The sequence below is a fragment of the Bos indicus x Bos taurus genome, chromosome 15 (assembly GCF_003369695.1).
Source record: "Bos indicus x Bos taurus breed Angus x Brahman F1 hybrid chromosome 15, Bos_hybrid_MaternalHap_v2.0, whole genome shotgun sequence".
NCBI lineage: Eukaryota > Metazoa > Chordata > Mammalia > Artiodactyla > Bovidae > Bos > Bos indicus x Bos taurus.
Genome location: NC_040090.1, coordinates 32,253,481 through 32,279,097, shown reverse-complemented (window position 1 = coordinate 32,279,097; position 25,617 = coordinate 32,253,481). Strand labels below are relative to the sequence as shown.

At 47.5% G+C, this 25,617-nt stretch overlaps 1 protein-coding gene across 7 annotated transcripts; it reads left to right on the top strand.

Moving 5' to 3' along the window:
• The first annotated feature begins 339 nt into the window (after nt 1-339).
• LOC113905541 (folate receptor alpha) lies at nt 340-21,841 on the top strand. 7 transcript variants are annotated; one of them, XM_027563003.1, is made up of 10 exons: nt 340-472; nt 1,347-1,428; nt 1,503-1,679; nt 4,531-4,719; nt 4,920-5,055; nt 5,194-5,294; nt 17,695-17,868; nt 18,817-19,005; nt 21,191-21,326; nt 21,459-21,841. In XM_027563003.1, the coding sequence occupies exons 3-10, from the start codon at nt 1,515-1,517 to the stop codon at nt 21,737-21,739; spliced, it is 1,371 nt and encodes a 456-aa protein (XP_027418804.1). In that variant the 5' UTR covers nt 340-472; nt 1,347-1,428; nt 1,503-1,514; the 3' UTR covers nt 21,740-21,841. The 7 variants fall into 7 exon arrangements, with proteins under 7 accessions (XP_027418804.1, XP_027418803.1, XP_027418805.1 ...); XM_027563002.1 differs by lacking the exon at nt 1,347-1,428; XM_027563004.1 differs by lacking the exon at nt 1,347-1,428 and having other exon boundaries at nt 340-533.
• Nucleotides 21,842-25,617: the final 3,776 nt, after the last annotated feature.

Sequence of the window (25,617 nt, the reverse complement as noted above, 5' to 3'; positions counted from 1 at the left end):
TGCTAAACCTACATTTTCTTCTAGGAGTTTTATGGTTTCCAGTCTACATTTAGGTATTTAATCCATTTTGAGTTTTCTTTTTGGATATGGTGTTAGAGAATGTTCTAGTTTCATTCCTTTCCATGTAGGTGTCCAGTTTTCCCAGCACCACTTATTGAAGAGACTGTCTCTTCTCCATTGTATACTCTTGACTCCTTTGTCGTAGTTTAATTGACCGTAAGTGTATACACCTTTCTTTTGTCACTTAACAATGTACTTGGAAAGTTTTCCATATTCATACGTCAAGAGTTCTCTCAATCTTTTTCAACAGGTTAAATCCCACTGGGTGTGTATACCATAATTTAACTGGCTCTGAAATGAAAGGCAATTGAGCTGTTTCCTAGACAAAGCCTCTAGACTTCGCTGACTGAGCGGTTGACCAAGCAGTCTGCACAGGCTTATAAAAGAGAGGGGAGACACTCTCCTATCCCAGGTAGGCTGAGGGCAGAGGTAAGAGCAGGACAGGGAGGAAAAGTACGGATGGGAAGTAGGAGGTGAGAGGCAAGATGGGGGCTCCCCTGGTGTCCTGGGAGGGCTTTTCCTCTGGTGCCTCCACCACCCACTGCTCTGGCTCAGTTTCTCCTCCACATTCTCCTTACTTCTTGGCCTTCCCCAAGGTCTAGTCCTTACTCTGCCCAGGGAACTTCCCAAGACCTCTCAGTGGGGGTTGCAGAGGGTTGTTGAGGTGTAAGGACCTGAGGTTTAGCTCTCACTAGGGCTTCCCTGATAGCTCAATTGGTAAAGAATCTGCCTGCCATGCAGGAGACCCTGGTTTGATCCCTGGGTCAGGAAGATTTCCTGGAGAAGGATTAGGCAACCCACTCCAGTATTCTTGCCTGGAGAATCCCCATGGACGGAGGAGCCTGGGGGTCTACAGTCCATGGGGTTGCAAAGAATTGGACATGACTGAGCAACTAAGCACAGCACAGCACAGCTTTCCATATAGCCTTCTCGCTACTCTCAGCTCCCTTGGCACAGGCTCCGGAACCTTAAGCAAGAACTGAATGGTTCAATGGCCTTCATCTGGCCACTGGTCAGCTTCCCTGTTTACTCCGCTGGCAATCTCTTGGCTCCTAAACTTAGGTTGCTTCGGGCTAGTTGGGATGGGATGAGGAAGCAGAAGCAAAGGCTGGCTGACACCCCTCCTCTCACTCAACAACCCCATCAGCAGATTATGCCCCATGGTTCCTGTTATGCAGGACCCTCTGATTGTGGGTGAAATACTGTTTGGCAAAACCGGAAGGGGATGTCTAGAGAGGGGTGGTGGCTCCCTCCACGTCACAGAGCTAGTGTTGAAATGTCCTCAGGTGGGGGTGGATTCCTACCACTTGGTCCAGACCTCTACAGGCCCTTCATCGCTCAGCTCATTGGTGAAGTGGGGAAAGCCAGGTGAGGAGGCCAGATCTGGGTTTGGGAGGGAGACAAGAAATCTGACCAAGAGTCTTATGGTGGCTTCCTGGCAGGAGTGAGTGGTCATGGCTTGGCAGATGACACAGTTGCTGCTTCTGGCTTTGGTGGCTGCTGCATGGGGTGCCCAGGCCCCCAGAACTCCACGGGCCAGGACAGACCTACTTAATGTCTGCATGGATGCCAAGCACCACAAGGCAGAACCAGGCCCAGAGGACAGTCTACATGAGCAGGTGAGGATGGGGTGGGGTCTGGGGTAGGGGAGAGGGAAGACCCCCAAAAAGGGAGAAGTTAGGGTGATGGGAAGATCAGCTTTGGGAGTGATGGAGGCAGGAGGGTGGCAGGGAGGTGATCCTGGTGGACCTCTCCTAGGAGGTCACTACAGCACTGGGAGGACTATTTATCTAGCGCCCTCTATGGGTCAAGTGTTTTCCTCACACCTTGTCTGTGAATACCTACTTGGTAGGTGGTAGGAAGGAAATGGCAACCCACTCCAGTGTTCTTGCCTGGAGAATCCCAGCGACGGGGGAGCCTGGTGAGCTGCTGTCTATGGGGTCACACAGAGTCGGACACGACTGAAGCGACTTAGCAGCAGCAGCAGCAGGTGGTCTCTATTTATACAAATGAGGAAATAGGCCCAGAGAAGGCACAGGTAGACATGGGAACTCAGAATCCAGCCGGGAGAGGGACTGGTGGTAACTTTCCCAACCTGCACTATGTGCAGCCCATGGAGCTCAAAGTCAAGGTAGGAGAGACAGGTCCCTCATGGTCACCATGTAACAAAGAACTACAAATAGGCCAGGTCCTCACCTCCATTAGGTCCTGATGAGAAAGTGGCAAATCAGATACGCTGGGAAGACTTCCAAGTAAAGAGGCCATTGGCTTGGCCTTGGAGGTTGAGTAAGAGTTTTCCAGGAAGACAAAGCAGGAAAAGGCAGCCTAGCAGAGGACGGTGTGTACACAGGTTGGAGGGTGACAGCATGCGTGGTGCCAAGTCCAGTGTGGCCAGAGCCAAGAACACTGCGGCCCGCAGAGAAGGGGAGGTGAGGCTGGTCTCAAGGGAAGATCCCTAAAGCAGCTCAGGGACTCTGAGCTTGAAGTTGAACTCCAGGCTCATGAGAAATGCGGGTATCTTATCCCCTCTGGTCTCTCCCTCGGCTCCCTACAAGCCTTCACACTGCTGGGGGTGCTGCAGTGTCCCCAGGGAAAGGCTGGCATGGACTGTCTCCAGGGTCTTCAAGTGAAGAGAGGGAAGTTCAGCAGCCCATGACTTCTGAGCTATTTCCAACAGTTCATTTGCTAGTAAAATACCCATAACATAAAATTTGCCATTTACGCATTTCTAAGCGTGCAATGCTGTGGCATTAGGTAGATTCACACGCAAACCTCACCACCATCACCACCATCCACCTCCAGAATGTTTTCATCTTCCAAAACTGAAAGTCCATATGCACCACCGCATTTTTAGGATTTTTTAAGTTTTAAAGGGGGCTTTAAAGAACCTTTAGTAGCACTTCCTCTTTGCCAAGAAATGGTGCGCAGATCTTTGAGGAAGACAGGTGACTGCAATTCAGAGGGACGTAGGCTATGTGAGAGTGGCCGGTTTTCTAGAGCCTCTCCAAAACGGGCCAGGAAGTATTTTTCATTACATGTATTAATCCTTTCAGAGGAGGAAACCACTGACCCTGGCTGGCAGGTCAGGGATGCAGTGGATGGGGTCTTGCAAGTTGACCAGGATTTGGGCATCTGAGGAACGGTATGCACAAAAAGCTAGGGAAGCCTGGAAGCAGGCTCTGCGGCAGCAGCTCCGGGCATGGGCTTGGTTATTGGAGAGGAATCAATTTGGCTCCGCCATCAAGGACTTTCCTTAGTTTCTCCTGAGTGTCCGGAGCCATCACAGCTGCCCCCTCACTTGAGCCTGCATGCTAGAGTTCATCTCAGACATTTCAAGCGTCATGATCACTCAGCTCCTGACTCCCAGCCCACGGCAATTCCTAAAAACCACAATCACTTCTCCCATCTTGTGTATGTGTGCTAAGTCGCTTCAGTCGTGTCCAGCTCTGTGTGAACCACTGAACTGTAGCCCACCAGGCTCCTGTGTCCGTGGGACTCTCCAGGCAAGAATACTGGAGTGGGTTGCTGTGCCCTCCTCCAGGGGATCTTCCCAACTCAGGGATTGAACCTGTGTCTCTTATATCTCCTGCATTGGCAGGGGGGTTCTTTCCCACTAGCACCACTTGGGAAGCCCCTGCTACCTTCTTACCTGCCTTGAATTTACCTCTCCAGGATTGCCTCCCACATTTAGTCCCATGGCCCATGGCCGGGCCATGTGTGGGTCACTGCCACTCTGCGCCTCTCTTCTTTCAAGACCTACCAGGAGTCCCCTCACCTGGGCTTCCAGACCCTGAAAGAGCCAGACCAGTCCCCTTTCCTCCACCCCCCACCACAACCTGAGTCCAGGATTCCCCTCTCCTCTCTGTCCTGAGTTAAAACCTTAACCTTACCATCCACCAAGGGTGCCGCTTCCTTAAACTCTGTAAAACTGGAGTAATGGTCTTTCGACTGGGACCATTATCTTCAGTAAGAGAAGATAAAGTGCAAGAATCTCAGGGACTTTGCATCTGCTCTTTTCTGTGCCCCCAGTGTTCTCTGTATCCCCCCTCCCTGCCCCTCACTAAAACCATAAGCTCAAGGAGGGCAGAGATTTGATCTATTTTGTTCATTACAGTATACTCATCAGCCAGCACAGTGCCTGCACTCAGTTAATACCAGCTCGGTGCAAAATGAATAATATAAATAACCCAGATAACGTGAAATAACTTTGTAAACAGTTTAGAGATGTACAAATAATAATGTCCCCCCAGATGATGATTCCCCAGATCTCCCACGTCCCCTGTGTTACTTTCTGTTAGAAGGTCAGTATTATTACTGCCTCTACCCCAAAATGAGGGCTCTCAAGTCCAGGCTCAGGGGCAGCCTCCCCAGCGAGTGATCCTCTGGATGATCTACCCGAGGCAGAGGAGCCAGAATATGGAGATGGCCACGGTGGCTCAAGGACTTAGCCCCACGTCTTCCCCTCCACAGTGCAGCCCCTGGAGGAAGAATGCCTGCTGCTCTGTCAACACCAGCATAGAAGCCCATAAGGACATTTCCTACCTGTACAGATTCGACTGGGACCACTGCGGCAAGATGGAGCCTGCTTGCAAGCGCCACTTTATTCAGGACACCTGTCTCTACGAGTGCTCACCTAATCTGGGGCCCTGGATCCGGGAGGTATGGGCACCAGCCCCACAGACAGGAGCTTCAGCAGAGGGCAGAGTCCACTGGTCACTTGCAGGGAGGGTGTGGTTCATGAATTCTGGTCTGAGGGTGATAGAGGCATCGCCCCCACCTCCCCAACCCTGGACCCCATCAAGGCTATAGCAGCTGAGATCCCTGACAGACTGGCTCCCTCCCTCCCCTGACCCCTCCAGGTTAACCAGAGGTGGCGCAAAGAGCGGGTGCTGGGTGTGCCCCTGTGCAAAGAGGACTGTCAGAGCTGGTGGGAAGACTGCCGCACCTCCTACACCTGCAAGAGCAACTGGCACAAGGGCTGGAACTGGACCTCAGGTGAGGACTGGGGGGTGTGGGGAGTGGGAGGGGGAGCTGGGGGTGTGGAAGGGTTTATGGAGATTTGCGGTTGTGGGGTTGGTGGAGCAAGAGATGGTTCTGGACCTAGTGGCTACAGGTCTTCCATCCTCCCCACAGGGTACAACCAGTGCCCAGTGAAAGCTGCCTGCCACCGCTTTGACTTCTACTTCCCGACGCCTGCTGCTCTGTGCAATAAAATCTGGAGTCACTCCTACAAGGTCAGCAATTACAGCCGGGGCAGCGGCCGCTGCATTCAGATGTGGTTCGACCCCTTCCAGGGCAACCCCAATGAGGAGGTGGCGAGATTTTATGCTGAGAACCCTACTTCTGGGTCCACACCCCAGGGGATCTGACCCCTCCTGCTCAACTTGACCCAGATGCTGCCACTCTGGCTCCTTAACTAAGCTGTTCTCGCTGCCGACACCTGAACATCTTCCTTACCTGCACCCAACCTGGGTGATTATCTCAGTTCAACCCAGCTCCACTCTCTCAGACGAGGAGGACTCATAATACCTTGGTCATTGTTTCCTGATCCAAAACCCTATGGGGATCCTCTGAGAGTTTATTCTAATAAATATATCCATGTGTGTACTGTATTTTATAAATAATTTGGGGATGAGTGGGTTGGGAGGTGGTAGGCATGCCTTATTGCTCCATCCTTCCTGTTGAGAGGTCCCAAAAGGGACTGGGCTAGCATGAAGTTCATCAGCAAGCAGAGGGTGGAAGTTCATCCTTAGCCTGGGGCTCTTCTGCACTGGCCTGCCCCCTCCTATACCACAAGAGAACAAGAGAATTGGTGGAGGGAAGCTGGGGAGAGACTGGCAGATGAGTTATTGGCTCCTGAAGTTTCTTTCCCTTTCCTTCCCTTACTAGATGTGGGCTGGGAAGGAGATATTGGTGGGCAGACCCTCATGAGGAAAGCTTGCATTGTCTCAGTTTCGTTTTTGTTTTGTTTTGTTTTTTCGTTTTTGTTTTTAATGACAATTCTACAGTGAATAACAATATACATAGTAGAATGCTATACTGTTGGATTCCAGAAGAGGGATTGCTGGGTCAAGGAGCATTTGGATTTATAATTTTGATAGTTATAATTCTACAGGGGTTGTATCAATGGGGCCCCCACCAGCAATGTACGAGTGCCTTATTTCCCCATCATGTGGTCAACCCAGTAGAGCGTCACACTTTGAATGTTCTACTAAGCTGATTTTCTTCTAAACTGATAGGTGGGATAAAGGGCGTCTCAGTAGAGTTTTTCACTGGCCATGTTTCTTACCACGAGAACAAGGTTTCTGAGATCTTTCCATATTGATCTACAGAGACTAGTTCATTCTGTTTCATTGCTGGGCAATATTCCATTCTATGTATTGATCACACTTAATTCATTCACTTACTGATGGACATTTGAGGGAGGGAGGTTCATTCTTTTATGGCCTTGACATCTTTGAAAGTTATTTTGTAGAATAACTCTCAGTTTGGGTTTATCTGACTGAGGTTCTGCACTTTGGACATGAATATCCTGAAAGCAATTTTGTGTGCTCTTGATGCATCGTGGTGGCGGGGGGCATAGGTGTCAGGTTGGCCCAATCCTGAGGACGTTAACTGGTTGGGATTGGGTCTGCCGGGTTTCTCCATTACTTTCCCCCTTTTTGTAATTAATAAGTATGTTGTAGGTAGATATTTTGAGGATGGCAAATATCCTATTCATCATCAAACTTTCACCCTGGAATTTTACTATCTGATGGACGCTTTTTAAAAAATGAAAACAAATACCGAAAAAATGTTTTATTTTTGTGACACCCCCCTCTCCAACCCTTTAAATGCTTTCCCATGGTATCTGCTGGAAAAACCAAACTCCTTCAGTGGCCCAGAAGTCCCCTCCTCTCTGGGTTCCTAGAATGTTCTTGTATATTCTGCAGGCTGACTCACTGTGTTCAGTTGAGCTTCCTAGAATGTTTTGATACTCTGCAGGCTGACTTCTTGTAGCCACTTAGAGTTCATCCTATGATTAATTCCTCAAAAAGAGTCAGACACGACTTAGCACGACAAACGACTTCTGACAACCCAACCAAAAGAACTTCTCACCTGGGTACTTTCTCATCACATCACGGGTCCTCTTGTATAGATATCAATTCGCTGTGCTTATTGTCTGACTTTCCCTACAAAACATACACACGTTAAGGCAAAGGCTGTGTCTATGTCATTTTGTGTCGGATCCCCTGGCCCTGGGTCAGTGCCTCGCACAGAGGAGGTGCTTAGGAAGCAAAGGAATCCATGCACTCAGTCTGTCGGTCAACAGATGCCTTCTGGCTGTGTCAGCCGACACGTAGGCAACTAAGTGCCTTGTACTCTCTGGTGGGGGCAGACAGACAGACCTGATAACTGACAACTCTTAGCACACTGAGCTGAGGGTTTGCTCCAGGGGAGCACAGAGTGTGGCGCAGTTCTGTGGAAGCCCAGAAAGGTGAGGGAAGGTTTCCAGAGAGAGCGTAGTGTTGACCAAGCAGATTAGGCAGGAGGAATGACATTTCCTGGAGAAGGTTCAAGAAGTACAAAGGCTTAGGAGGTGATAGAAGCACGAGGAGAATTTCTAGGTGGCTAAGATAGAAGTTAAGAGGACAAGGGCAGGAAATGAGGCCAGAGAAGAAACACTGGATCTGCAGTCCTCAGACTCTGATGCCTTCACAGTGCTCTCCTTTCTTTGTGAAAGAAACCAGGCTTGGAATCAGACTCAGTTCTGAATCCTAGCCCCTCTTTGCTGCCTGGGAACTATATTTTTCTCAACTATGAGGATGGGTGGTAAGCAATTGCATATGATGCTGGCTCGCACTCAGGAAAAGCTCCAGCTTCTCCCATCCCCCCTCCCTACAGCCCAGAGCCCCTACCCATGCAGGGCCAAAGACCTTCCTGTTATTTTTGTCTGGTCACAGAGTAGCCTTCAGTTTGGGGTCCACAAGGATGCTGACGGCTAACTTGGCTGATATTAAGCTTGTAATCCAGGTGGATACTCTCAGGATCGGCTTCACAGTGGCTGTTTGACTGTGTCCCTGCCTGTTGGCCAGGTGGTCTGAGCACTGGGGTCTCAGATTCAGAGCTCGGCATGAGATTCAGCAAGGGCAGGGACTCCTCATGGATTAGAACTCATGGGTCCAACTTACCTCCCACTTGCCAGTCTCTTCTTCTGAACCCCTGAGTTCTCAGGGGTCAAACATCACTCCTGAGTAGATGGACTATCAGTTCAGTTCAGTTCAGTCCAATCACTCAGTTGTGTCCAACTCTTTGCGACCCCATGAACTGCAGCACGCCAGGCCTCCCTGTCCATCACCAACTCCCGGAGTTCACCCAAACTCATGTCCATCAAGTCGGTGATGCCATCCAGCCATCTCATCCTCTGTTGTCCCTGTCTCCTCCTGCCCCCAATCCTTCCCAGCATCAGAGTCTTTTCCAATGAGTCAGCTCTTCGCATGAGGTGGCCAAAGTATTGGAGTTTCAGCTTCAACAGCAGTCCTTCCAATGAACACCCAAGACTGCTCTCCTTTAGGATGGACTGGTTGGATCTTCTTTGCAGTCCGAGGGACTCTCAAGAGTCTTCTCCAACAACAGAGTTCAAAAGCATCTATAAAGTCCAATTTATAATCAACTTCTGGTGCAGGGGCAGAGAATGGGGGACAGGGAAAGTCCATCCTGATGAACACATACGTGAGTGTGTGTGCTCAGTCCTGTCCATTTCTTTTGCAAACCCCTGGCCTATAGTCTGCCAGGCTCTTCTATCCATGGGAATTCCCAGACAAGAATACTGGGGTGGGTTGCCATTTCCTACTCCAGGGGATCTTCCCAACCCAGGGAGAGAACTGGTGTCTCCTGTGTGTCCTACATTGGCGGGCAGATTCTATACCACTGCGCCACCTGGGAAGCCCTTAGATGAGTGTATAGGAGAATGCTTTGGGGCATTCCTGGACACATGGCCATGCTTCTCCAATCAGGAGAAGGCTGAGTTGGGCTTGTAAAGCCAGGAGGGATGTCTGGGGGTCCTAGCTGCCTTCTACCTGCTCAGGTGTTCAGAGGGCTTAGTCCTCCCAGCTTGTCTGTCACAAGATTCAGGAATGGCTCACTCTGCGGGAGAGGGAAAGCAGGGCACAAGATGGGGGTCTCCTGGGAGTCCATTTCTTCCCTCCTCCCTGCATTGGACTCAATTTCTTTGCAGGCCTATAGGGCTTTCCTTCTTGGCTGATTCTCCTCCAGTAATCCAGCTGCCTCTTCTGGCTCCCAGCTCCCCACTTCCTTGCTCCATGGGCCCAGACCGGTGCCCTTTACAAGCATTTTTTTTTTTTTTTAACTGAGACCTTTTTTAAAATTTTTGTTAATTTTTTGGCTACAGTAGGTCTTTGTTGCTGTGCTCAGGCTTTCTCTAGTTGCAGCGAGCAGGGCCTATTCTGTGGTTGTGGTGTCCAGGCTTCTCATTGTGATAGCTTCTCTTGTGGAGCGAGGGCTCTAGGGTGCTTTGGCTTAGTAGTTGCAAGACTCAAGCTCAGTAGCTGTGGTGCGAGGGCTTAGTTGCTCTGAGGCATGTGAAATCTTCCTGGACCAAGGGTCGAACCCATGTCCCCTGTATTGGCAGGCGGATTCTTAACCACTGGACCACCAGCGAAGTCCTCCAACAGTATTGAGGCCCTATATTCTTTAAACTTCTGCTGCTGTGTGTAGGCTGATGGCTTCCACATCCAACACGGACCCTTCCCTGGGTTTTCTCTTTTACCACAACCTCACACCACGTTGCACATAGCACCTCAACACAAGAGAGCTCAACGTTCTCTCCTGAACTTATTTCTTCCTCCTCTTTTCTTTTTCTCCAGCAGTGGTAGCAACCTGGCCTCAGAGGGTGTAAAAAGGAAGGCTCTGTTCCTGGCTGGGGTAGGAGTAGGGGGCGAGGAATCTACATTAGAGCAGACCGTTGGCTGCTGGAGAAAGTAGACTTGTGTGAATGGATGGAGGAAGGGAGGGGAGCTAGGGCCTTGGGACAACTGAGGCTCTAGTAAACTGAACATCTGTGATTTTACAGCTGGAAGTGGGTGATGCCTGAGGCTGATGAGATTGAAGAGTCAGTGGCTCTATAAGCTGGGGATATGGGAACTCTGCACTCTGTATGCTGAGTGCTGAAGAATTGATGCTTTCAAATTATTGTGATGCTGGAGAAGACTCTTGAGAGTCCCTTGGGCAGCAAGGAGGTCAAACCAGTCAATTAGAAAGGAAATCAACCCTGAACACTCACTAGAAGGACTGACGCTGAAGCTCCAATCCTTTGGCCACCTAATGCGAAGAACTGACTCATTGGAAAAGACTCTGATGCTGGGAAAGATGGAGGGCAGGAAGAGAAGGGGACGACAGAGGATGAGATGTTTGGATAGTATTACCGACTCAATGGACATGAGTTTGAGCAAATTCAGGGAGATAGTGAAGGACAGGGAAGCCTGAGATGCTGCAGTCCATGGAGTCGCAAAGAGTCGGACATGACTGAGTGACTGAACAAGAACAACACTCTGTTCAAGTGCCCTGGAGCTTGGAAACCTGTGCTCCAGCCTTTGCCCTGCAATGAGCTCTGTCCTGATTCTCTGGGTCTCATTCTCTTTATCTGTAAAACAGGATGAGGGGGTTAGAAGTGGAGCAGATTATTTTAAAGGATCTCAGCAATTCAGGCTGCAAGGTTTTCTCAGAACTGAGTTTAGGGGAGAAAATGGAGTAAGTGGGGCTCGGTAATTGACCTTGGGCCTGCACTATTAATCCTCACACTCCTACCCACCACCCTCCCATGGAGGCCTGGCTGGAGCCCACATGCAATAATTAACTCCTGGGTGGCCTTCGCCCTATCCTAAGAGCCTCTCCTGGGCCACATTCCCACGGCCCGTCTCCTAGGCCACTAAGCCCTTCTGTCCCCTAGAGTGAGGCAAGGGGGACTGCAGAGCAGAACAGAAGCCTGAGCCAGACGAACAGCCAGCATTCCTCCCAGGTATGTTAGCTATACACCCTAAGGCACTCCCAGAAAGCACTAAAGGATCTGAACTGGAAGGATCCACTCTGGCAGGATCCCTAAAAGCAGAGAATCCAGAAGCAGAATCGGGGCCTGCCCAAGGTTAAACTATAAGTTGGTAGAACCCAGGACTTTGCCTTTCAGCACTGCACTGAGTACTCAGAGCTTTAAGTCTGGGACCATGTGGGGAGGGGTGGTGGTGTCAGGGTCATGATTGGTGTGGGGGTGGGAGGGGAGAAGGGAGGGGCAAGCTGGACCAAGATCTGAGCTGAGACCAGGAAGATGGGGAGGGGTTTACAGGCTGATTTATGTGGCATGGAGGGGAAGAAAGCACTGGCTCTAGAAAGAGGCCATAGCAAAAAAAAAGAATCACCAACTGACTGAGTGGAGAAAGGGCTTTCTCAGCCCTCCCAGTACTCCTCCAGGAGTCTGTTAGTCACCCCATGGGAGCCTCCGCACAGCGAAGGTACAGGGGGCAAAAGCTGAAGGAGCCCTGGATTTGAGGGTCCAGAGTTGGACGTGGGTGGTCCCTACTGTGTGCTGCGGTTCATGGGGTCGCGAAGAGTCAGACACGACTGAGTGACTGAACTAAACTGAACTGAACTGTGTGACTTGGGGCACGTTCCCCATTCCCAAGTGATTTCTCAGTCCGGGCCCAGTTGGCTAATGATTGTTAGGGCTTCCCCCCTACATTTAATCCTCAGGTAAGGAAACTAAGCCTCAAGATAATGTGAGTTATTTTCCCCCAAGGTCAAGGGGGGGTGGAGGGAGTGTGAGAGTTGGGATCCGAAACCCTGTGCTCTAAACTGTTAGACTCTGTGCTCCCAAAGGAACCTAATTGTGAACCATGTGGCATTTCCAAGAGTTAAGATGTCTCCTGTGCTCTTGGAGATCAGGGAGTGACAGGGTCCATGGAGAGATAATTGGATCCTGGAATGAATGGATTAGTAAATGAATGAACACCTAAACAGTGAACAATAAACATGTGTAGCAGGATATTGAATTGTGGAAGGGTGAAAAGTGAGGACACAAGGAGGATGAGGGGAGCTTTGTGGGAATTTAATTCCAGGTTTCCCAGAGCCCTTAGGGCAAAGTCAGCCTGGAGGCCACTCAGCTCAGCCCCCATCCAGGAGACCCAGGCACGATGCTGGAGTTCTTCAGGAGATGGGGGGCAATGGGAGGGCAGGGCAACTTTGTGAGCAGGGAGGATGCATAAGCTTTAGGAGCCATGGGAAATGAATTCTGGGCATTTTAGGAGAACCAGGCACCTGGTGAGCAGTGGGATGAGGGAGCAGGCACCTCCCAAATCTCAGTGTGAGAGGTCAGGAGATTGAGATGTTATCAAGAGGCCAGCTCTGGGGCAGGGTTCAGGAGCCGCCCTGGACCCTGGAGGTGAACTGTTGCTCATGTCCACCTCCAAGCCTTTGTTCTCTGACATTGCCCCAGGTCACAGGGTCTCTGAGAGTAGCTAAATAATGAAACTGGAAAGAGCTGGAAGCAGGGCTTTAAAAAAAAAAACAAAACATAGATCTGCATTTGGAGCTCCAAAATTAAGATACTGTTGTAAACTTTTACACAGTCATTTGTTGTCAAAATCTCATCTGAGAATGAATGCGAGGTTATTATTTTAATTATCCCACTAGTGTAGCTATTTCCCCATACAACATGTGCTTGATCACTGAGTGCATACAACTGTATTATCTTATTTTGCCTTACCTTTGATAAAACTGCCAGCGAAAGAATGTCGTTCTGCCATCTACAGGGAGTAAGTCATTAGCGACTTCAGTCACTGACCTTTTGTTGTTCAGTCAAGTCATGTCCTACTCTTTGTGATCCCATGGACTGCAGCATGCCTGGCTTCCTTGTCCTTCACTATCTCCCAGAGTTCGCTCAAATCCATGGCCATTGAGTTGGTGATGTCATCCAACCACCTCATCCTCTGTTGCCCTCTTCTGATCCTGCCCTCAATCTTTCCCAGAATCAGGGTCTTTTCCAATGAGTCAGCTCCTCAAATCAGGTGGCCAAAGGATTGGAGCTTCAGCTTCAGCATCAGTTCTTGTTGCTGTTGTTCAGTCACCCAGTCATGTCCGACTCTTTGCGACCCCACGGACTGCAGTGCACCAGGCCTCCCTGTCCCTCACCATCTCCTGAAGTTTGCCCAAATTCATGTCCATTGCATTGGTGATGCCATCTGGCCATCTGATCCTCTGATGCCCTCTTCTCCTGCCCTCAATCTTTCCCAACATCAGGGACTTTTCCAGTCAGTCAGCTCTTTACATCAGATGACCAAAATACTGGAGCTTCAGCTTCAGCAGTCCTTCCAACAAGTATTCAGGGTTGATTTCCATTAAGATTGACTGGTTTGATCTCCTTGGTGTCCAAGGGACTCTCAGGAGTCTTCTCCAGCAGTTTGAAGGCATCAGTTCTTCCGTTCTCCACCTTCTTTACAGTACAGCTTTCATAACGATATGTGACCTCTGGGAAGATCATAGCCTTGACTATATGACCTTTGTCAAAGAGTAATAGTTCTGCTTTTCAACACACTGTCTAGGTTTGTCATAGCCTTCCTGCCAAGAAGCAAATGTCTTCGGATTTCGTGGCTGCAGTCACCATCTGCAGTGATTTTAGAGCCCACGAAGAGGAACTCTGTCACTACTTCCACCTTTTCCCCTTCTGTTTTCTATGAAGTAATGGGGCCAGATGCCATGATCTTAGTTTTTTTTAAGTTAATACTGGACACCTTCAGACCTGGAGGACTCATCTTTCGGTGGCATGTATTTTTGTCCTTTTATACAGTTCATAAGGTTCTCACAGCAAGTATCCCGAGGTGGTTTCCCATTCCCTCCTCCAGTGGATCACATTTTGTCAGAACCCTCCTCTATGGCCCATCCATCTTGGGTGGCCATACATGACACGGCTCATAGCTTTATCAGGTTACACAAGCCGCTTTGCCACAACAAGGCAGTGATCCACAAAAGGGTAGCTTCAGTCCTACTGGTGAATATTAGGGTTGATTTCCTTTAGGATTGACTGGTTTGATCTCCTTGCTGTATAAGGAACTCCTTATTTTTGACAAAAGAGGCAAGAATATACAATGGAAAAAAGACAACTTCTTCAGTAAATGGTGCTGGGAAAACTGAAGAGCTACCTGTAAAAGAGGGGCTTCCCAGGGGACGCTGATGGTAAAGAACTAACCTGCCAATGCAGGTGATGCAAGAGATGTGGGTTCAATCCCTGGATTGGGAAGATTCCCAGAGTAGGAAATAGCACCCTACTCCAGTATTTTTGCCTGTAAATACCATGGGCAGAGGAGGCTACAGTTGCACAGTCAGACATGATGGAGTGACTGAGCACAACAAGCACAACATGTAAAAGGATGAAATTAGAACACTTCCCAACACTGCATGCGGGCTGGGTCCCTGCAGTCTTGTCCAACTCTTTGCAACCCTATGGACTGTAGCCCACCAGGGAATCCCACTCTGTCCATGGGATTCTCCAGGCAAGAATACTGGAGTGGGTTGTCATGCCTTCCTTCAAGGGATCTTTCTGACCCAGGGATCAAACCCGTGTCTCTTACATCTTCTGTATTGGCAGGTGAGTTCTTTACCACTGCCCACCTGGGAAGCCCTCCTAACACCATACACAAAAATAAACTCAAAACGGATTAAAGACTTACATTTAAGGCTGGAAACTATAAAGCTCTTAGAGGAAAACAGGCTTAGCACTCTTTGACATAAATGACAGAGAGATCTTCTCTAACCTATCTCCTAGAGTAATGGAATAAAAGCAAATATAAATGAATGAGACATAATTAAAATTAAAAGCTTTTGCATAGCAAAGGAAACAATAAACAAGATTAAAGTACAACCCTCAGAATGGGATAAAATTACAAACAACTGATGAAGGATTAATCTCCAAAATACATAAGGAGCTCATACAGCTCAATATCAAAAAAACAAACAGCCCAATCAAAAAATGGGCAGAAGACTAAAACAGACATTTCTCCAAAGAAGACATACAGAGGGTCAATAAACACATGAAAAGATGCTCAACATTGCTCAATATCAGAGAAAGGCAAATCAAAACTACAAAGAGCTATCACCTCACACCCATCAGAATGGCCATCATTTAAAAAAAAAAAAAAAACTACAAACAATAAATGCTGGAGAGGATGTGGAGAAAAGGAAGCTTTTTTGTGCTGTTGGTGGGAATATAAATTGATTCTAATTTCAGCCACTATAGAGAACAATATGGAGATTCTTTAACAAAATAGGAATAAAACTGCCATGTGATGGTTCCACTACTAGGCATAAACCCTGAGAAAACCACAATTCAAAAAAAACACTTGTACCCCAATGTTTACTGCAGCACTATTTACAATAGCTAGGACATTGAAGCATGGGCTTCCCTTGTGACTCAGCTGGTAAAGAATCTGCCTGCAATGCGGGAGACCTGGGTTCGATCCCTGGGTTGGGAAGATCCCCTGGAGAAGGGAAAGGCTACCCACTCCAGTATTCTGGCCTAGAGAATTCCATGGACTGTATAGTCTATGGGGTTGCAAAGAGTCAGACAAGATTGAGCGACTTTCACACACATAGGACTTGGAAGCAACCTAGACATCTATAGACAGATGGATGGATAAAGAAGTTGTGGTACATATATACAATGGAATATTACTCAGCCACAAAAAGGAACACATTTGAGTCAACTGTAGAGAGATGGATGAACTTAGAGTCTATTAGGCAGAACAAAATCAGAAAGAGAAAAACAAATATTGTATATTAACACATATATATGGAGTCTAGAAAAATGGTACTGATGAACATATTTACAGAGACGACCTGGAGATGCAGATGTAGAAGATGGACTGGTGGGCACAGTGGGAGAAGGACAGGGTAGGATAAATTGATACACTAGCACTGGCCTACGTACAATATCCTGTGTAAAACAGGTAACCAGCAGGAAGCTGCTGTGTAACACAGGGAGCCAGCCTGGCACTCTGTGATAGCTGTCAACTACCATAGATGCACAGCTTGAAGGGAGGGGATGTATGCATACCTATGGCTGATTCATGTTGCGGTTTGACAGAAAACAACAACATTCTGTAAAGCAATTATCCTTCAATTAAAAAATAAATTAAAAAAAAAGATGCACAACTTGAGAATTGCAAGTTAAACTTTATTTGGGGCAAAATGAGGTCTGCAGCTCAGGAGGCAGCACCTCAGATAGCTCCGAGAGACTACTCCAAAGAGGCAGTCGGGGAAGGTCAATATATGTTTTGGTGAAGGAGGAGTTTAATGCAATCAATTGCTTACTTTACAAGAAGTTTTCTGCTAGTCGAGAGGATCCGATGTCACCATGAAAGGATTTATTGCTTCTCTAGATATGAGGAGATGCAAGGATTGGAATCATAAAATCAACTCCTGAAGATATCTAACTACCTAAAGACCTGTCCCACCGGATTCCCTGGGGCACATTCCACCTTGAACTTCCTCAGGGGGTGTTGAAGGTCAACAGCTGCAGCAGCACAGGGCTCAATTTCCACAGAGGCAGGTGGCAAATGCCCTTGTGCAGGCGCTGCCACTGCTCTTGGCTCTTGCCAAGGCTCAGTGCCCATTTGTAGTTGACACAACCTAGAGGAGTGGAATGGCGGGGGGTGCTCAAGAAAGAGGGTATGACTGATTCATGTTGATTTACAGCAGAGACCTCCACGGCACTGTGAAGCAATTGTTTTTATTGTTAGTCACTAAGTCGTCTGACTCTTTGCGACCCCATGGGCTGCAACTTGCCAGGATTCCCGGTCCTTCACCATCTCCTGGAATTTGCTCAGACTCTTGTCCCTTGGATCAATGATGCTATCTGACCATCTTATCCTCCGCCGCCCCTTTCTCCTTTTGTTTTCAATCTTTCCCAGGATCAGGGTCTTTTCTAATGAGTCGGTTCATTGTAAAGCAATTATCTTCCAATTCCCTGGTGGCTCATGATAAAGCGTCTGCCTACAATGCCTACAATCCCTGGGTTGGGAAGATCCTCTGGAGAAGGAAATGGCACCCCACTCCAGTACTCTTGCCTGGAAAATCCCTTGGACGGAGGAGCCTGGTAGGCTACAGTCCATGGGGTGGCAAAGAGTTGGACATGACTGAGCGACTTCACTTTCACTTTCTCTTCCAATTTAAAAAAAAGGTACCTTTTTTTTTTACCTTGTGACTAGAAGCAACTTTCTACCGAGATGTGTGGTTCACTCAACTCAATAGCTCTTACACTGTGTGTGTTTTCAGCCAACAAATCTTAAAAGTTTAAACTCTGAAATATTTGCCTTCACGGATTTCAAAGGAGAGATTGTGGACCTCTGGCAATCTTCTGGCTATTTCTGAATTTTGCCCAAACTCCACCTGTCAGTTGCACCACTTGATCCTCAAGACCTTGTAGAAAAGCCAGGAAGGTATTGTCTCAAAAGGCTGTGTCTGATCCCAATCTTCCTGAGACTAGGAAGATTAGAGTTACTAGGGCTCAATCCCGCCCTAGACTCCACCCACCCTCCTAATTTATTATTAACAGCCTGAGGACCCACTTTGACTTTCCTTGCTGCCTTCAAGGAAATTGGTTCTTCAGAGACAGGCATGGCCTGGAAGATCACACCACTGCTGTGCCTTTTAGTGTGTGTGGCTGCTGTGGGGGCAGCCCGGCCCGGGACTCAGCTTCTCAACGTCTGCATGAATGCCAGGTACCATAAGGAAAAACCAGGTCCCGAGGACAAGTTACATGGACAGGTAGGCCGAGGGGTCATCTGGGATGGGGAAGAGCTGCCTCAGGGAACGTCTACCCCCGTCCTTGGTGGAGGCAGGGAAGTTCCCTGAACAGCTCTTTCTTCAGTTTGCATCGACTCTTTTACATGTACTGCGTGCCCAGTGTGGTCAGAACAATGCCTAGAGCTCAGCTTCTCGGTTGTTGAGTTTCCGTGTTACTCAAATCAGGAAGCAGGCCTGGAGAGACCTTTTGAGGGGAAGGAGGGGGTTGATTTTCTTTTTTTAATTTTTTTTAAAAGTTTATATTTGGCTGTGTGGGGTCTTCATTGCGGTCCACAGCACAGGCTCTTTGCAGGCTTGGTTGCTCTGTGGCATATGGAGATCTTAGTTCCCCTATCAGTGATCAAACCCATATCCCCTGCATTGCCAGACAGATTCTTAACCACTGGACAAGCAGGGAAGTCCCCTTAATATTCTGCTTTTATACTAAATTCTAGGCCATGGGTTTTCATTCATTCATAAGATCATTGTGTATTTCTGTAATTAGAACTCTACTGGGGTTGTGGTTCATTTAACTTGCTTCCTCACCTTCAGATCTTTATCTGAAGGTGAGCCTTCCCAAAGAGGCTTAATCTGGTCATTCCAGAAAACTGAAATGTCCTGTTCCTCTCCTGTTTTGCCCAAAGCAATTATCCAGTGCTGTTTTCATTTTGTTCCCAGTTCCTAGAAAAATGCCTGGGTTAGAAATAGGAGCTCAATAAAAATTTGAATGAATGAATATTGTGATGACTGCTACCCCTGGGATCCCACAGTCTTGGAAAACCCTGTCCCCCAAAAAGGGTTCCTCCACCTGATGTTTCTCTGAAGACTGTTGGGGAATCAAGGACTGAAGGGGAAAGGCGGGAATATTCTGGTTGTGCTGGGTGTGAAGGATCACCCTTGAGTCCCTCTCCCCGCCGCACCCCCCAACAGTGCAGCCCTTGGAAAAAGAATGCCTGCTGCTTTGTCAACACCAGCATAGAAGCCCATAAGGATATTTCCAGCCTGTACAGATTCGACTGGGACCACTGCGGCAAGATGGAGCCTGCATGCAAGCGCCACTTTATTCAGGACACCTGTCTCTACGAGTGCTCACCTAATCTGGGGCCCTGGATCCGGGAGGTATGGGCACCAGCCCCGCAGACAGGAGCTTCAGCAGAGGACAGCCCCCTAGCTGACCCACCCCCAGCCACTTGCAGGGACACTCCAGGAATTCTGGTCTGAGGAGGGTCGTGGGAGCACCTCTTTTGCCCCTTTCCTGTTTGCCAATTTCTGTTCCCCTCTAACCATCAGTTCAGTTCAGTCACTCAGTCGTGTCTGACTCTTTGTGACCCCACAGACTGAAGCACACCAGGCTTCCCTGTCCATCACCAACTCCTGAAGCTTACTCAAACTCATGTTCATTGAGTCGGTGATGCCATCCAACCATCTCATCCTCTGTCTTCTCCTTCTCCTGCTTTCAGTCATTCCCAGCATCAGGGTCTTTTCAAATGAGTCAGTTCTTCACATCAGGTGGCCAAAGTACTGGAGTTTTAACTTCAGCATCAGTCCTTCCAATGAATACCCAGGACTGATCTCCTTTAGGATGGACTGGTTGGATCTCTTTGCAGTCCAAGGGACTCTCAAGAGTCTTCTCCAACACCACAGTTCAAAAGCATCAATTCTTCAGCTTTATAGTCCAACTCTTACAACCACACATGACTACTGGAAAAACCATAGCTTTGACTAGACAAACCTTTGTTGGCAAAGTAATGTCTCTGCTTTTTTATATGCTGTCTAGGTTGGTCATAACTTTCCTTCCAAGGAGCAAGCATCTTTTAATTTCATGGCTGCAGTCACCATCTGCAGTGATTTTGGAGTCCAAAAAAATAATCTGTCACTGTATCCCCATCTATTTGCCATGAGGTGATGGGATCCTATGCCATGATCTTAGTTTTCTGAAGTTTTAAGCCTACTTTTTCACTCTACTCTTTCACTTTCATCAAGAGTCTATTTAGTTCTTTTCTTTCTGCCATAAGGGTGGTGTCATCTGCATATCTGAGGTTATTGATATTTCTCCCAGCAATCTTGATTCCAGCTTGTGCTTCACCCAGCCCAGCATCTCATGATGTACTCAGCATATAAGTTAAATAACCAGGGTGACAATATACAGCCTTGACGTATTCCTTTCCCAATTTGGAACCAGTCTGTTTTCCATCTCCACTTCTAACTGTTGCTTCTTGACCTACATACAGATTTCTCAGGAGGCAGGTGAAGTGGTCTGGTATTCCCATCTCTTGAAGAATTTTCCACAGTTTGTTGTGATCCACACACAGGCTTTGGCATAGTCAATAAAGCCGAAGTAGATGTTTTTCTGGAAGTCTCTTGCTTTTTCGATGATCCAATGGATGTTGGCAATTTGATCTCTGGTTCCTCTAACCTTAAAACAACCTAATTATAGGGATGAAATCACCAGGCAATTTAACCTAACTCCTGACTTATGCTCTCCTGAATAGATACCATGCCTTGCCTAACCTGTTGATTCTTTTCCTAGATTAAAAAAGTAAGGATGAAGAATTACTTAAGTAGCTAAAAAATGATTAACTCTGCACCTCCAACAGCTCCCTTAGCAAACCTGCAGGCAAGTCACTGGGCAATGTGGTATCTGATGTCAGCCAGTCGGTGCACAAGGGAGAACAATGCATAATCTAACTTCCTGCCTTAATGGTTCCTTGAGGTTCTTTCCCCTTTTCTCCTTTAAAAGCGGGCATGGCTGAACATAATCTAGAGCTGGCCTCAGGACATGAATTAACTCCTCTCCAGATTGCTGGCTTTTCTTTTTTGAAATGCATATTTTTATTTATAATTTTATTTATTTATTTATGGCTGTGCTGGGTCTTCATTACTGCGTGGCCTTTTCTCTGGTTGCGGTGTATGGACTTCTCATTACAGTGGCTTCTCTAGTTGTGGAGCACGGGCTCTAGGGCGCAAGGGCTTCAGTAGTTGTGGCGCTTGGGCTCCGTTACAGTTCTCCAACTCTAGAGCGCAGGCTCAATAGTTGTGGAGCATAGGATTAGTTGCTGCACAGCATGTGGGATCTTCCCCAACCAGGGGCTGTATGCATGTCCTCTGCATAGGCAGGTGGATCTTACCCACTGTACCACCAGGGAAGTCCCATTGATTACTGGCTTTTGAGCAGAGAGCAGCTAAAACTGAGTTTGGTTAACAGTGGAGTCACTGCCTCTCTCTCAGCCCTGGACTCCATCAGGGCTGTAGCAGCTGAGATCCCTGGCTGACTAGAGCCCTCCTTCCCTGGTTCCCGACCCAGGTGAATCAGAGCTGGCGCAAAGAACGGATCCTGAATGTGCCCCTCTGCAAAGAGGACTGTCAGAGCTGGTGGGAAGACTGCCGCACCTCCTACACCTGCAAGAGCAACTGGCACAGGGGCTGGGACTGGACCTCAGGTGAGGGCTGGGCAGGGGTTTGGAAGGGGTGGGGGGGGTGTGGAAGGGTTTATGGAGACTTGCAGTCTTGGGGCTGGTGGAGCAAGAGGTGATTCTGGACCCAGTGGCTACAGACTTCCATCCTCCCCACAGGGTACAACCAGTGCCCAGTGAAAGCTGCCTGCCACCGCTTCGACTTCTACTTCCCGACGCCTGCTGCTCTGTGCAATGAAATCTGGAGTCACTCCTACAAAGCCAGCAACTACAGCCGTGGCAGCGGCCGCTGCATTCAGATGTGGTTCGACCCCATCCTGGACAACCCCAACGAGGAGGTGGCGAGATTCTATGCTGAGAGCATGAATGGGGCTGGGCTCCATGAGGCCTGGCCTCTGCGTTGCGGCCTGCTCTTATTGTTGCTCTGGCTGCTCAGTTGAGCTCCTATTATTTTTTGACACCTGGAAATCCCTGCCCCGTTAAGCTCCACAGTCAGTTTGTTCCTTGGTGGAAACTGTTTGAATAAAAAGTCAATCACCCTACATGTGTCACATAAGTTATTTGAACGTGAATGGAAATGTGACTTTTGCTTTCCAGTACCACTGACTAAAACTAGTTAGACTTGGCCAGTTTTCAGTTCTGATACTTGCTATGATCTTGCCAAATAACTTTATTCTTCCAATCTAGGGGATATTCATAGCTCTCAATTTCCTTTTTCACTGCAGCTTTAATCTAGAGCCAGGCAGAGGACTTTATCATTTGAATTGGACCCAAGTATTCCTGGGCTAACTGGAATATTTGTTCTGTCCTTTTCTCAGCTCTCCAACAGAAGAGAGGGGAATGGAAGTGTCCAGCATGGACAGCATGTTCTGGACAGCTGGCTGGAAAGAGGTGAAGGGTGACTGAGAGAGTTCTAGACCATCTAATACAGCTGCTATTAGACCATCTAATACTATCTGCTGGGCACTGTCCAAAATTCTTTATATATTTTATTCCTGTAAGGTATAGATGCTTTGTCTATATTCTGTTGTTGTTCAGTTGCTCAGTCATGTCTGAATCTTTGTGACCCCACGGACTGCAGCATGCCAGGCTTCTCTGTCCTTCACTATTTCCAGGAGTTTGATCAAATTCATGTCCATTGAGTTGGTGATGCCATCCAACCATCGCATCCTCTGTTGCCCCCTTCTCTTGCCCTCAGTGCTTCCCAGAATCAGGGGCTTTTCCAATGAGTTGGCTCTTCACATCAGGTGGCCTAAGTATTGGAACTTCAGCTTTAGCAACACTCCTTCCAATAAATATTCAGGGTTGATTTCTTTTAGGATTGACTGGTTTGATCTTTTCGCTGCTGTCCAAGGCAATCAAGATTGCCAGGAAAAATATCAATAACCGCAGATAACACCACCCTTATGCAGAAAGCAAAGAGGAACTAAAGAGCCTCTTGATGAGGGTGAAAGAGGAGAGTGAAAAAGCTGGCTTAAAACTCAACATTCAAAAAACGAAGATCATGGCATCCAGTCCCATCACTTCATGGCAAATAGATATGGAAACAATGGAAACAGTGACAGATTTTATTTTCGTGGGCTCCAAAAATCACTGCAGATGGTGACTGCAGCCATGAAATTAAAAGATGCTTGCTCCTTGGAAGAAAAACTCTGACCAATCTAGACAGTATATTAAAAAGCAAAGACATTACTTTGCCAACAAAGGTCCATATAGTGAAAGCTATGGTTTTTCCAGTAGTCATGTATGGATGTGAGAGCTGGACCATAAAGAAAGCTGAGCACTGAAGAACTGTTGCTTTTGAACCGTGGTGTTGAAGACTCTTGAGAGTCCCTTGGATTGCAAGGAGATCAAACCAGTCAGTCCTAAAGGGAATCAATCCTGAATATACATTGGAAGGACTGATGCTGAAGCTGAAGCTCCAATACTTTGGCCACCTGATGCAAAGAACTGACTTGTTGGAAAAGACCCTGATGCTGCGGAAGATTGAAGGCAGGAGGAGAAGGGATCACAGAGGATGAGATGGTTGGATGCCATCACCAACTCAATGGGCATGAATTTGAGCAAGCTTAGAGAATTGGTGATGGACAGGGAAGCCTGGCCTGCTGCAGTCCATGGAGTTGCAGAGTTGGATATGATTGAGTGACTGAACTGAACTGAAGGGATTCTAAGTCTTCTCTGGCACCACAATTCAAAAGCATCAATTCTTTAGCACTCACCCTTCTTTATGGTCCAGTTCAGTTCAGTTGCTCAGTCGTGTCTGACTCTTTGTGACCCCATGAACCGCAGCACACCAGACCTCCCTGTCCATCACCAACTCCCAGAGTCTACCCAAACCCATGTCCATTGAGTCGGTGATGCCATCCAACCATCTCATCCTTTCTCATCCCCTTCTCCTCCTGCCCTCAATCTTTCCAAGCATCAGGGTCTTTTCCAATGAGTCAGCTCTTCACATCAGGTGGCCAAAGTATTGGAGTTTCAGCTTCAACATAAGTCCTTCTAATGAACACCCAGGACTGATCTTCTTTAGGATGGACTGGTTGGATCTCCTTGCAGTCCAAGGGACTCTCAGGAGTCTTCTCCAACACCACAGTTCAGAAGCATCAGTTCTTTGGCACTCAGCTTTCTCTATAGTCCAACCCTCACATCCATACATGACTACTGGAAAAGCCATAGCTTTGACTAGACGGACCTGTGTTGGCAAAGTAATATCTCTGCTTTTTAATATGTTGTCTAGGTTGGTCATAACTTTTCTTCCAAGGAGCAAGTATCTTTGAATTTTATGTCTATAGTTACCATCTGCAGTGATTTTGGAGCCCCCCCCACCCCAAATAAAGTTTGTCATTGTTTCCATTGTTTCCCCATCTATTTGCCATGAAGTGATGGGACCAGATGCCATGATCTTTGTTTTCTGAATGTTGAGTTTTAAGCTTACTTTTTCACTCTCCTCTTTCCCTTTCATCAAGAGGCTCTTTAGTTCTTCTTCACTTTCTGCCATAAGGGTGGTATCATCTGGATATCTGAAGTTATTGATTTCTCCCAGAAATCTTAATTCCAGCTTGTGCTTCATCCAGCCCAGCATTTCTCATGATGTATTCTGCATATAAGTTAAATAAGCAGGGTGACAATATACAGCTTTGACGTAGTCCTTTCCCGATTTGGAACCAGTCTGTTGTTCCATCTCCACTTCTAACTGTTGCTTCTTGACCTGCATACAGATTTCTCAGGAGGCAGGTGAAGTGGTCTGATATTCCCATCTCTTTCAGAATTTTCCACAGTTTGTTGTGATCCACACAGTCAAAGGTTTTGGCAGAGTCAATAAAGCAGAAGTAGATGTTTTTCTGGAACTCTCTTGCTTTTTCGATGATCCAGTGGATGTTGGCAATTTGATCTTTGGTTCCTCTGCCTTTTCTAAAACCAGCTTGAACATCTGGAAGTTCACAGTTCACGTATTGCTGAAGCCTGGCTTGGAGAATTTTGAGCATTACTTTACTAGCGTGTGAGATCAGTGCAATTGTGCGGTAGTTTGAGCATTCTTTGGCATTGCCTTTCTTTGGGATTGGAATGAAAACTGACCTTTTCCAGTCCTGTGCCCACTGCTGAGTTTTCCAAATTTGCTGGCATAGTGAGTGCAGCACTTTTACAGCATCATCTGTTAGGATTTGAAATAGCTCAACTGGAATTCCATCACCTCCATCACCTCCACTAGCTCTGTTCATAGTGATGCTTACTAAGGCCCACTTGATTTCACATTCCAGGATGTCTGGCTCTAGGTGAGTGATCACACCATTGTGGTTATCTCGGTCATGAAGATCTTTTTTGTATAGTTCTTCCGTGTATTCTTGCCCCCTCTTCTTAATATCTTCTGCTTCTGTTAGGTCCATACCATTTCTGTCCTTTATCGAGCTCATCTTTGCATGAAATGTTCCCTTGGTATCTCTAATTTTCTTGAAGAGATCTCTAGTCTTTCCCATTCTATTGTTTTCCTCTATTTCTTTGCACTGATCACTGAGGAAGGCTTTCTTATCTCTCCTTGCTATTCTTTGGAACTCTGCATTCAAATGGGTGTATCTTTCCTTTTCTCCTTTGCCTTTTGCTTCTCTTCTTTTCTCAGCTATTTGTAAGGCCTCCTCAGACAATCATTTTGCCTTTTTGCATTTTGTCTTCTTGGGGATGGTCTTGATCACGGCCTCCTGTACAATGTCACAAACCTCCGTCCATAGTTCATCAGGCACTCTGTCTATCAGATCTAATCCCTTGAATCTATTTGTCACTTCCACTGTATAGTCATAAGGGATTTGATTTAGATCATACCTGA

What these genes read in the sequence shown, in the direction of transcription:
- LOC113905541 (XM_027563002.1), top strand. Translation starts at nt 1,515, where the DNA reads ATGGCTTGGCAGATGACACAGTTGCTGCTTCTGGCTTTGGTGGCTGCT. An exon ending in AGGACAGTCTACATGAGCAG is followed by an intron (nt 1,680 to 4,530) that starts GTGAGGATGGGG and finishes TCCCCTCCACAG; the next exon opens with TGCAGCCCCTGGAGGAAGAA. An exon ending in GGGCTGGGACTGGACCTCAG is followed by an intron (nt 21,327 to 21,458) that starts GTGAGGGCTGGG and finishes TCCTCCCCACAG; the next exon opens with GGTACAACCAGTGCCCAGTG.